The 13,443-nt window shown below is 38.0% G+C and overlaps 1 protein-coding gene across 1 annotated transcript in view; it reads left to right on the top strand.

The window, feature by feature from the left end:
- Window positions 1-13,443, top strand: part of LOC307136891 (reticulon-3-B-like) — a 34,964-nt gene that overhangs the window by 4,797 nt on the left and 16,724 nt on the right. Inside the window, exons 2-6 of the mRNA XM_079834232.1 lie at window positions 5,358-5,634; window positions 9,911-10,049; window positions 10,329-10,398; window positions 10,618-10,664; window positions 10,744-10,802. Coding sequence (XP_079690358.1) covers window positions 5,358-5,634; window positions 9,911-10,049; window positions 10,329-10,398; window positions 10,618-10,664; window positions 10,744-10,802 — 592 coding nt within the window. The remainder of the gene's footprint in view (window positions 1-5,357; window positions 5,635-9,910; window positions 10,050-10,328; window positions 10,399-10,617; window positions 10,665-10,743; window positions 10,803-13,443) is intronic.

Below are 13,443 nucleotides of genomic sequence, written 5' to 3' on the forward strand. Positions count from 1 at the left end.
AATTGTAGAATATTATAGTAAAATTACTCTAGTAAATACTATAGTGTGTTTGAACCATACTATAGTAAAGATACTACAGTAAATTGTAGTATATTATAGTAAAATTACTGTAGTAAATACTATAGTGTTTTTGAACCATACTATAGTAAAGATACTACAGTAAATTGTAGAATATTATAGTAAAATTACTCTAGTAAATACTATAGGGTTTTTGAACCATACTATAGTAAAGATACTACAGTAAATTGTAGTATATTATAGTAAAATTACTGTAGTAAATACTAGTGCTGTCAAACGATTAAAATATTTAATCGCGATTAATCGCATTAATGTCATAGTTAACTCACAATTAATCACAATTAATCGCACATTTTTATTTATTCTAAATGTCCCTTGATTTCTTTTTGTCCCATTATTTTTTCTTATTTTAATGCTCTTATCAACATAGAAAAGTGGATCTGTTGAAAACAACATTGGCATACTTTAGTGTTCGATTTCACACCAACATTCTCACTTGGAGCAAATAATCGCTCAGACAATGTAACACTGCCCATCAATAAAAGGGTGAAACAAATACTTTGTTGCACAAACAGCCCCTTCAACAGCCCTTTCTAAGGGATCAAAACAGGGTGATACAAAATAAAATTACAAAGTGCACATGCAAGGTAAACTAGGACTCCGCCTATAGTGCAGTTAAACCAGGGGTCGCCAACTAGCGGACTCCGGTCCGAATCCGGACCGCGAAGCCTTTTGACGTAATGAAACAGTTAACGTTGCAATGCTCAGTTACTAGTTCAGACCCAGACGCGCGGTCAAGCATGCAGTGAAGAAGAGACTGATGGTGCGTTCACACCGGACGCGAATGACGCGACATGCACGCCGCTTAATCCGCGCCGCAGAATGTCTATTTGCGTCTTTGCATTGACTTAAATCACTCGCGCAAAACGCTTCATTCGCGTCTGGTGTGAACGCACCATCAGAGCAGAAAGCAGCGCTCAAGACAAGCACTTTTAGTTGAAGACCCCTGAGTTAAACCATGGCTTAATACGTTTCTCATTTCGGCGTCTCACGCTTGCCATCCACGTCTACTCTTTTAATGGCCCAAACGAGTGCGGGCAGCCGCAGCGTGCCTGATGTTTTGTTTCCGGTCTAGCTACATCCGGAGTGGTGTTGTAGTTTTTCTAACGTTACTAGTTGTTGCAACAGCATGTGAAAAAACTACAAAGTTTGTTAGACCAAAAAGAACGTTAATCTCGCGATAAAAAAATTGACGCCGTTAAAATAGGTTTGCGTTAACGTCGTTAATAACGCGTTTAACTGACAGCACTAGTAAATACTATAGTGTTTTTGAACCATACTATAGTAAAGATACTACAGTAAATTGTAGTATATTATAGTAAAATTACTCTAGTAAATACTATAGTGTTTTTGAACCATACTATAGTAAAGATACTACAGTAAATTGTAGAATATTATAGTAAAATTACTCTAGTAAATACTATAGTGTTTTTGAACCATACTATAGTAAAGATACTACAGTAAATTGTAGAATATTATAGTAAAATTACTGTAGTAAATACTATAGTGTTTTTGAACCATACTATAGTAAAGATACTACAGCAAATTGTAGACTATTATAGTAAAATTACTGTAGTAAATACTATAGTGTTTTTGAACCATACTATAGTAAAGATACTACAGTAAATTGTAGAATATTATAGTAAAATTACTGTAGTAAATACTATAGTGTTTTTGAACCGTACTATAGTAAATATACTACAGTAAATTGTAGGATATTATAGTAAAATTACTGTAGTAAATACTATAGTGTTTTTGAACAGTACTATAGTAAATATACTACAGTAAATTGTAGTATATTATAGTAAAATTACTCTAGTAAATACTATAGTGTTTTTGAACCATTCTATAGTAAATATACTACAGTAAATTGTAGAATATTATAGTAAAATTACTCTAGTAAATACTATAGTGTTTTTGAACCGTACTATAGTAAATATACTACAGTAAATTGTAGAATATTATAGTAAAATTACTCTAGTAAATACTATAGTGTTTTTGAACCATACTATAGTAAATATACTACAGTAAATTGTAGAATATTATAGTAAAATTACTCTAGTAAATACTATAGTGTTTTTGAACCATACTATAGTAAATATACTACAGTAAATTGTAGTATATTATAGTATTTACTACACTTTGTTAATTTACTTTAGTATATTTACTATAGTACGGTTCAAAAACACTATAGTATTTACTAGAGTAATTTTACTATAATATACAATAGTATTTTTTCATGTGGGCATCCAGGATAGTCTAATGCCCCATTGTATGTACTGTAAGTATTCGTATGCTTGGCTTGACTTGTTTGAATGTAAATGGTTGTAGCAGGCATATATGTCGCAATAGATAGACAATAGATTTTTTTTGTTTTGGTGAACCAGCACCTACTCCACAAATGCTGAAAAAATCCTTTGTGCGCTCGTTCAGGCCGGTCCTGAAAAACACGCTCAGGGAGTAATCAGGGAAATTGGTGAGGCATGCCAGTTGTAAAAATTCCAAAGCCTCAAGGGATCATTGTATGGAGAATCATGTGCATGACTTATAAATCGAGGGAACGAATTAGTAAATCGTGTGGACGATTGACGAGCACAAACACTGGAGACACTGCAAGAACAGGCTTTATTAACTACACTTAAGACACTCTAAATACATCGCACAAACATTGAACAGAGGGAACGAAGGGCTTAAATACACAGAACTAGATCATTAACAAAACTAGAAACATGTGAATAATTAAATCAATAACCTTGGAAGCAGAAACTAAACAGATCAGGGAAACAGAATATCAAATTAAGAGTCCACAACACTGACCATGGTATCGAAGTTAACAGTTTTTGGGCAGAAAAAATGAATAATAACACTAGAAAATATTAACAAATATACAGATACAGTATATCACGGATATCTAGTTTACCTGTACTTTCCATCAAAAGGATTCAGAATAGGCCCTGGAATTTGTTTTTCTTCTGTTCAACAAATGGTCAGGGGGTAGGGGAGAGTGGGGTAAGATGACCCAGTGAGTAAGTTGACCCACCGCCTTTATCTTGGCAACTGTACACTTTTAATGTCATGTGACCATATATTTTGGGATTGAGATTCAATCAGATGGTGCAACTTACCCACTGACCCGGATCAATTTACCCCTAACCTTGGGTAAATTGAGCCACATGAACCCTTTTTTATAAGAAGCCATATTTTAAGAACCCTTTGTCATAGATCCATAGATTCTTATAATTTAAAATGATAGCAAACATCCTGAAATTACTTTCGTTGTACTTCTGTCTTATTTTCTCTTATCTCGAGGACCACATAAGTAAACAAATGGCTCATCTTACCCCACTCTCCCCTACTCTTTATTTTGTTTTCAATTTAAATGAGGTGTGAGGTATTTTACAACCCTTTTACATACATTTTGGACAGTTTTTAGCTATTTTATACAAATACAAATTAAATACAAAATGCAAATACAAATACAAATTAAAAAGCCATCCAAATCAAGTAAAAGCAAACACTGATATGGATCCAGTCAGTCTTGGATTAGAGGAAGTGGGCAACTGAGACTTAACCCTCTGGGCTTCTTCATTTATGGGTCACACTCAGGACCTTTGGGTCAAAAATGACCCGGAGGGCGGGATTAAGATTAAAAAAAAATATATATATATTATATAATAAATATATGTATAAAATATTTTTTCTTTTCTTTTTTGGTGTTTTGAGATAATTTTTTGATTTATAATTAATATTCTGTTAAAATAAAAACAGGAAAAAAAAGGGCACTGTAAGTCACTTTGGATAAAAGCGTCTGCCAAATGCATAAATATAAAATATATAATATAAATATATAAATAAATATAAATATAATATAAATATTTATGCAATAATTATGACCCATTTTTCCCCATTGAATATAATAAAAGATATAATATTTTTATTTTTATTAAAGCTGGATTTCATTTTAGAGTCAAGCCTAGGCCTCATGAAAGCAGTTTTTTAAATGAGATCAGTGCCATCCGGTGGACACACTGAGCATTTCTATCATGCAATAGCACATTTTTACCACTATAGTGGATCTAGCGTTTTACAATCTACAAATGAGCCAGGATGCAGAAAAAAAGGACATCAAGAGTGAAGATCTCTAAAACATCAAGAGTGCAAAACAGACAAAAAAACTCACACACACAAACTTATACACACAAAAACACAGGCACACACAAATTAATGCGTGTCATTCCAAAAGCTAATTGTGTTTTTGTGTGTGTGTGAGTGTGAGTGTGTGTGTGTGTGGGCATGTTTTCGTGAAATATCAGGACACAAATGTGTATAATGACATGGGTATTACAAAAAGAGGGAGAAATATAAGGACGTTCCCCATGTCCTCACTTTTCAAAATGCTTATAAATCACAGAATGAGGTTTTTTTCACAGAAAGTGAACTGCACAGTCTCCTGTGAGGGCTAGGTTTAGGGGCAGGGGCAGTGTGTGTGTGTGTGTGTGTGTGTGTGTGTGTGTGTGTGTGTGTGTGTGTGTGTGTGTGTGTGTGTGTGTGTGTGTGTGTGTGTGTGTGTGTGTGTGTGTGTGTGTGATGGGTAGGTTTAGGGGCAGTGTAAGGGGATAGAAAATACGGTTTGTACGGTATAAAAACCATTACGCCTATGGAATGTCCTCACATTTCACAAAAACAAACATGTGTGTGTGTGTGTGTGTGTGTGTGTGTGTGTGTGTGAGTTTTTTGGTCTGTTTTGCACTCTTGATGTTTTAGAGATCTTCACTGTTGAGTCTTTTTTTCTGCATTCTGGCTGATTTGCAGATTGTATGCACAAAAAAACTCTGTATTTTCATATTTTTGCCAATTTCCCATTCATTTCCTATGGGGATCATTTATGACCAGAAGGTCCTGAGTGTGACTATTTGTTTTTTTACGACCACTTAGACTTTTCAAATCCTGTCCCCAATTCGTTTGGGTGTTCATATACCAAGTACCAATAAAGTCACCAAGTTTCGGACCATTCCGATGAAGCTACGATTTTTTAATTTTTTAATTTTAAAAAATGTAGGTCAGAAATGACCGAAGAGCCCCAGAGGGTTAAGCTTAAATCCATGGATGAACTGTGGCTTGAAAGAGCCTGTACATCTATAGTAGAGAAGGAATTCAATATAAACACACTGAAATATTACAGTATTGCTTGATAGTGCTCGGAAACTCGACATCAAATGCAACTGGATATTTTTTGGAAGAGATTAAATTCTCACTTTTCCAAACTCTGTGTTTCTCAGTCCCGGATTGGAGCACTGAAAGGGCCCCTGGGCTCCTGCGGCCCCTCCGCCAGCCGTATCTCTGTGCCCTGCAGGGGCTGGTGTACTGGCAGGAGCCGCAGACGTCAGTGCTGGTGTTCGGTGGCTCGATGCTGGTGCTCGCGTCTCTAGCAACACTCAGTGTCATCAGCCTCATCTCCCACCTGCTCCTGGCCCTGCTGTGTGTCACCATCACCTTCAGAGTCTACAAGTCCGTCATGCAGGCGGTCCAGAAGTCGGACGAAGGACACCCTTTTAAGTATGTATGCCTTTAGTATTTAAAGGGTTAGTTCACCCAAAAATGTAAATAGTGTCATTAATGACTGAGCCTCATGTGGTTGGACACCCGTCAGACCTCCGTTCATCTTCAGACACAAATGAAGATATTTTAGTGTAAATCTGATGCTCTGAAAGGCCTCCATAGAGATCGCTAAGACATGTGACCAACTGGCACGGCAACGTCATCAGAATGCAAAGAATTATGGGTACGTTTGGCCCGTTTACATGGCCTGGCATAGCAGGCTAGTGTTCTGGCATGAAAATAATTAAACATTAGAGAGAAAAGCTGAATATAATCCTACAAAATGCAGCGGGCTAAAGAAAACATTGTCAGACCATATTGCCCAAAACTAAATCCTAATGCAAAGACGAGATCTGATGAGAAAAAGAGAATCAAATGACTGGATCCTTACGAGCTGAGCGACTGGTCAAGGGATGTCAAACTGTTGCCCAACTTCCAGCACCCATATATATACAAATACATGATATTAAGTGTTGTTAGTGCGTACACACACACACGCAAAGTTTTCAGAATTCAAGTCGCTGCAGTCTTTTTTACAGATGGATAGGTCTAGCACCTGGATATTGTAAAAGTGGGGTAGAAAACTGTCGCCCGTTCAAAGTTATGCTAAGTTTTAAGCACCACACTTCTCGCTCTCTCTCATCTATCTGCATGCAGTCAGAATTCAACAAACCTGCGTGCGTGTGTGTGTGTGTGTGTGAGAGTGAGGCCGGCTACACACTGCAAGCGCGGCGTGTCCGTTTTTATTTCGGCTCCCATGTTAACAGGTTAGAGCGTGCACACTGCCTGCGTGAGACGCGGAAAACGCGTGCATGCTAGAAATAGGTCAGACGCCTATCTTTCACGCGACACGCACGCGTGTTGGAAGCGTTTAACATGAAGTATAGGCCTTCCACTTCGTCACCTAGCAGCAGCATCGCCGCGTCAGACACGCTTCTGGTGTGCAAAGACACAGAAAACGCCACGCAGCTGACACACAACAGAAACACCACGCTCACAGTGTGTAGCCGGCCTGAGAGAGGGGGGAGCGGGCGCAATCCAACAGTGGACACATAAAAATATACTCCGTCATTTTGTTCATACAGGACATCATTCAAACTGCAAAGTGTTTACTTATATTTGTATATCCCTTTCTTAAGCTTTATGCCACTTCTATCGTGAGAACGACTATTGCAGTTTATTACACAGCAGGTAGACGGCAACACTGCGTTCTTCCCTCCATGCAAACTAAAGAAGTCTGGCGACCGGCGCCCGTTTGTGCCGCGGATTCCCAAAATGCTTTGCGTTTACCACTGGGAATACGTCATGATGACGACACATTAGCAATCTCTATTGGCTCAACTTTACACTCTCAAGACCCTTAAAAGACACTAAAGACTAAAGTTACAAAGTCCATCTCACTACAGCGGCTCTACAATAACTTTATGAAGACGAGAATAGTTTCTGTGTGCAAAAAACCCTAAATAACAACTTATATAGTGATGACGATTTCAAAACACGGCATCATGAAGCTTTGAAGCGTTATGAATCAGTGAGTCGATTCAGCAGTTTGGAGCGTTATGAATCAGTGAGTTGATTCAGCGGTTTGGAGCGTTATGAATCAGTGAGTCGATTCAGCGGTTTGGAGCGTTATGAATCAGTGAGTCGATTCAGCGGTTTGGAGCGTTATGAATCAGTGAGTCGATTCAGCGGTTCAGAGCGTTATGAATCAGTGAGTCGATTCAGCGGTTTGGAGCGTTATGAATCAGTGAGTCGATTCAGCGGTTTGGAGCGTTATGAATCAGTGAGTCGATTCAGCGGTTTGGAGCGTTATGAATCAGTGAGTCGATTCAGCGGTTTGGCGGTTTGACACGCGATCCAAATCATGATTCGACTCACTGATTCATAACGCTCTGAACCGCTATACATACATATAATGAAAAGGCCTATTGAGGCTATATCTCTGCAATATTGACACTATATTGACACCCTGCTTTGATATATTGACACCAATCTTTGCATGTGTCATTGTTCCCTTATTCTGACCACACCACATACATTTCGTAACTGTGCCACCTATTGGTTGAAAGTGATAAATCATTATTATTGACTGTATTTATCATTTTACAGCTATTTTGCCTTTAATCGCCTTAATGGCTCATTTTTGCAGTTGGTCTGACACTCCCAGCCAAGCTGGCATGTCTTGTCTTTTTCTTTTTGCTTGGCCCCGGTTTTTTTTATACTGTTGTCTGAGTTCTACTTGTGACGTTTGCGTGGTTTTTACATTCAAAAACATCATAATGAATAAGTAATAGGCTATTTTCTGCTCTGGTTTTGAGCCTCTCTCCTGGAACGCTCTGTTTTTATGGGCGTGCCGCACTGAAAACTTGGAAGTAAACGCCCACGGCTATGATTGGATAAGCTTTGCATATTTAATGAGCTTCCCCTATTAGTACGTGTACGTGTACGGCTCCCCTATTAGTACGTGTAAGGGAAATGGCAACCGGAATGATTCGTCCCTCAGGGCTCGCAAAATGTCTTCATCAAACAAACACAATGATTTATCTCTCATCCACCCGCGATTGATATGAATGTTATTTTATATTACTTGGCCCACCCGATCGGTGGATATACGCGCACGATAAGTACATTACAGACTGCATGATCAAAACTTCCGCGATTGTATTTTCCTTCAAACATCAAGTCAAGAGAGTGAACGCACATCAAGAAAGGAATGTTATTTCACTATTTAAGATGATATGTATTGGTAGCCCGTCTGGAAAACACACAGCCCCGGGACATTGGGCTGCCCTGTGACAGTGGTAAGTTATGTTTAGTTAGACACGTACACATAATCAATATGATCTGTAACAATGCAATACTATCACATATAAAAACTTTTTTTACTCACATAAGTGTGGTTAAAGGATTAGTTCACTTTTAAATAAAATTTGCTGATAGTTTCCTCACCCCCATGTCATCCAAGATGTCCATGTCTTTCTTTCTGCAGTCAAAAAGAAATGAAGGTTTTGGATGAAAACAGTCCAGGGTTTCCTCCATATAATGGACTTCAATGGGCTCCAAACGTTCAGGGTCCAACAGTTTCAGTGCAGCTTTAAACGACACCAGATGAGGAATAAGGGTCTGATCTAGACAAACCATCAGTTTCTGAGAGAAACCCAGCAGTATTTATGCTATTATTCTACCTCTTATCAGACGAGCGTGATCATCTCTGAGCTCAGACATAACTTCCGGCGAGTGAGGTCAAATTTGATCGTGGTCATAGATGTATACGTAGATGCCTCATTAGCGACTGCACGGATCAGTAGAATGAGGCATCTACTATCAATATGTCTATAACCATCATAAGTGACCGGACACCTAAAAATTAAACTTCCTCCACCCCAGTAAAACCAATGCAATTTATTTTTCTTCAATAAAATGATTTGATGGTATTTTTTAATATTTATGCAATAATTATGGTCTATTTTTGCCATTATACATTTTTTAATAATTTTTTTTTTTTTTTTTTTATTATTGCAGTATTTCAGGTTAAAATAGAGATTAGGCCTTCAAAATATTTTTTTTGAAGGCAGATTATCTCCCTCTTTTGGAATTATTTCAGAAATCCTGCAACCATGTGTGTGACCACTAGTGGTCTCTATGGAGAGGCTTGAGCATTCACTAGTTCTGTTTTGAACACATTTAATGATTTATTTATTTTTTGATGGATTTTAATATATATTTAAAAAATCTCAAAGACTATTTATTATAAAGTTTTAGATATTTTTTTGTTAGAAATATAGATTTTTTTCTGTGTATTTCTTTATGACCACTTAGCATGCCTGAATCATGCCCTCAATTTTGTGTGTGTTTACATACCTAATGCTACAAAAGTCACCAAGTTTTATATCATTCTGATGAAGCTGTGATTTTTAAAATTTCAAAACAGAAAATGTTCCAGTCAGAAATGACCGAAGAGCACCAGAGGGTTAAGTGGGTGAGAAATGAATTACCTCCCGATCCCCCATGGACGCCCTGTTTCTGCACTCCCATCTAGTTTCCTAGTTAGATTGGTTGACTGTTAGTGTCATCACACCTGTTTCTCTGTATAGTAGCTTATCCTGAAGTCTCTCTTTGCTTAGCGATCTCACAGAGCTTTCTGGTTTCTCGGTGTGACGCTGCTTTCCGCTCGACTGGATGAATGTTCTTGAGATTTTAAAAGAAGTAAAATGAGGTCTTTGTGCATCCACAGAGTTCTGATGGACAGAGACATCTGCATTTCACCGGACACAGCCCGCAGATACATGGACACATGTTTGGTGAAAATAAACACCGCTCTCATACAGACAAGAAGACTTGTGCTGGTAGAGGATGTGGTGGATTCACTGAAGGTATGTCCCTTCATCTACAGCCATTCATGAGTCCAGAATATCACAGAGACTTGAATATGCTTTAGTTTGGACTTGGATCAATAAGCTAAAAAATACTCTCAGCAACTTGGCAGTATTGAGCTGACACTTTTGCTTGGCAGGTACAAATGTTTTTTGATAATATTTGAAGGGCGAAGACAGATGAATATTCTGTCATCTGTGTAATTAATGTAGAAGCTTAAAGTATTAACCAAATTGTTCTACAGTAAAAAGTGACAGACGTGCTGTGTTTGTCTGCAGTTTGCCGTTGTGATGTGGTTCCTGACAGTTGTGGGTGCCGTCTTCAATGGGATCACAGTTTTAATACTCGGTAAGCCTGTCTTCATAATAATAATAATAGTCAAAATAATGATAAAATATAAATATAATGGTGGTTGAAGAAAATTCCCATAAAACACAGTCCAGAAGGCACTGTGCTCATACAATATGATGCATTAACAGACAAAATATATGCATTAAATATAATAGCTGATTTTTTTTATTTCATAACAAAATAAAGACTGTAAAATATTGTTATTTTCCTCGACAGCTGATATCATCTTGTTCTGCACACCTCTGCTGTATGAGAGGAACAAAGTAAGAATGAGTTTCATATTTATAAACTTCTATATTCTCGCTTTAGTGTATTTTCTAAGCTATGTTTGGTTTGTTGTAGACCCAGATTGACGGTTATTTGGTGCATTTGCAGTCCCAGCTTGAAGAGAAACTGGCAAAGTATGTATGATTGATTTTTATTCCTCTTATAAAGCACCTAATTCTAAGTCTAAACTCAAAGTCTAAGCAGATGTACAGTGTGTAACTCAACACAAGCACTAGACAAGGTGTAGAATATGTCACTAATCGAGTAAAACGAGGAACGCTGCACAACCCCAGGCCAGGGCCACAATTATATATAGGCATTCTAGGTATCTCACACGTCCAGAGGACAAATAATATGTTTTAAATAAAATTATTACTTCAGTCTAATGTTAAAATTCTGTAAGACAATTACTTTATGAACTAATGACATTTAAATATCGTCACTAATGGGCAGAAACCTCCATATTTCATCATAGGTTGGTCACGTCTGTCTGTGAAATATTTAACCAATGAAAAGTATTAAAACAAGCTTGTGATTTATGCCGCTATCGGAATTATCGTAAATACCAGTTTCCTAGGTAAAAATTGCACGTGAACGCCCTCTGATGTCGTGTTTACCACTGGGACGTTCGGAAACAATCCCCGAATTCCAGAGATGAGCGTGCCATAAACTTTAAACACAGAACTACTGCTGTGACAGGTATGATTTATCAATGTTTTCCCCAAAACAGCTAGACAATAATGTAGTGCATATTTACATATACATGTAATCATTTGAATAATTTTAAACAGCGAAAATAGCCTGTATTTGACCGGAATTACAGAATCGGCCATATTCCTGCAAAGCACTTGAATGCTCATAATTATAACTTCTGAAGTAGGAATTATGACATTTCTGATAGACTTGGTTTTTATGGGCGTGCCACACTGAAGACTTGGAAGTAAACGCCCACAGCTATGATTGGATAAGCTTTGCATATTTAATGAGCTTTGACTCCCCCATGAGTATGCGTGAGGGAAATGGCAGGGCTCGCAAAATGTCTTTATCAAACAAACACAATGATTTATCTCTCATCCACCCGCGATTGATATGAATGTTATTTTATATTACTTGGCCCGCCCGATCTGTGGATATACGTGCACGATAAGTACATTACAGACTGCAAGATTAAAACTTCAGTGATTGTATTTTCCTTCAAACATCAAGTCAAGAGAGTGAACAACGCACATCAAGAAAGGATGTTATTTCACTATTTAAGATGATACGTATTTGTAGCCCGTCTGAAAAACTCTCTTGTTTACAACCCCAAATCAGAAAAAGTTGGGAAAGTATGGAAAACGCAAAAAAAAAAAAAGAGAAGTTATTTCTAAATTTACTTTGACTTGTATTTCATTGCAGACAATATGAACACAAAATATTTCATGTTTTTTTCTGGTCAACTTCATGTCATTTGTAAATATGCATCCTTTCCTGTCATTCAGACCTGCAACACATTTACAACCTGAACAACCGTGATCTCCGATCCCTCAGGCGGCACTGCATCAAGAATCGTCATCATCTAGAAGCCATATCACCACATGGGCTCAGGACTACTTTGGCAAACCTTTGTCAAGTACCACAATACGTAGTTACATCCACAAATGCCAGTTAAAACTGTCCTGTGCCAAAAGGAAGCCCTATGTTAACAGTGTCCAGAAGCGCCGTCGACTTCTCTGGGCTCGAGGCATCTGGGATGGACCATCACACAGTGGAAACGTGTACTGTGGTCAGATGAAGCAGTATTTCAGGTATTTTTTTGGAGGAATGGACGCCGTGTGCTCCGGACCAAAGAAGAAAAGGATCATCCAGACTGTTACCAGCAACAAGTCCAGAAGCCAGGGTCTGTCATGGTATGGGGTTGTGTCAGTGCCAAAGGTAACTTGCACTTCTGTGAAGGCACCATTAATGCTGAAAAGTACAAAGAGATTTTGGAGCATAATATGCTGCCTTCAAGAAGACATCTTTTCCAGGGACGTCCATGCATATTTCAACAAGACAATGCAAAACCACATTCTGCACACATTACAAAGTCCTGGCTGCGGAGGAAGAGGGTTCGGGTACTTGACTGGCCTGCCTCAGTCCCGACCTGTCTCCAATAGAGAATGTGTGGCGCATTTTGAAGCGCAAAATGCGACAACGAAGACCCCGTACTGTTGCCCACCTTAAGACTTGTTTGCAGGAAGAATGGGACAAAATTACACCTGAAACACTTCATCACTTGGTGTCTTCAGTCCCTAAACGTCTTTTAAGTGTTGTGAAAAGGAATGGCAACATTACAAAGTGGTAAATGCTTTACTGTCCCAACTTTTTTTTGACAGGACAGGATGCATATTTACAAATGACATGAAGTTGACCAGACAAAACATGAAATATGTTGTGTTCATATTGTCTGCAATGAAATACAAGTCAAAGTAAATTTAGAAATCACTTCTTTTTTTTTATTTATTTGCGTTTTCCATACTGTCCCAACTTTTTCTGATTTGGGGTTGTACAAACGAATCCGGTGAAATGAACATATAAGTGCAATGTTTTCCTGTTGATATTCCTGTTCATTCCGGCAACAAAGCACTTGAATGCTCATAATCATAACTTCTGAAGTGGGAATTATGACATTTGCGATAGACTTGGTCGGCATTACTAGGAACGCCCACAAAACGTCATATCCGCCACATGGCGTGGGGGAATACAAGCCATTAAAATGAATGTAGACCTTGTTAGACGCTTTATATTTACTCC

The sequence above is a fragment of the Gobio gobio genome (genome assembly GCF_949357685.1).
Source record: "Gobio gobio genome assembly, chromosome: 14".
In the NCBI taxonomy this organism is placed as follows: Eukaryota; Metazoa; Chordata; class Actinopteri; order Cypriniformes; family Gobionidae; genus Gobio; species Gobio gobio.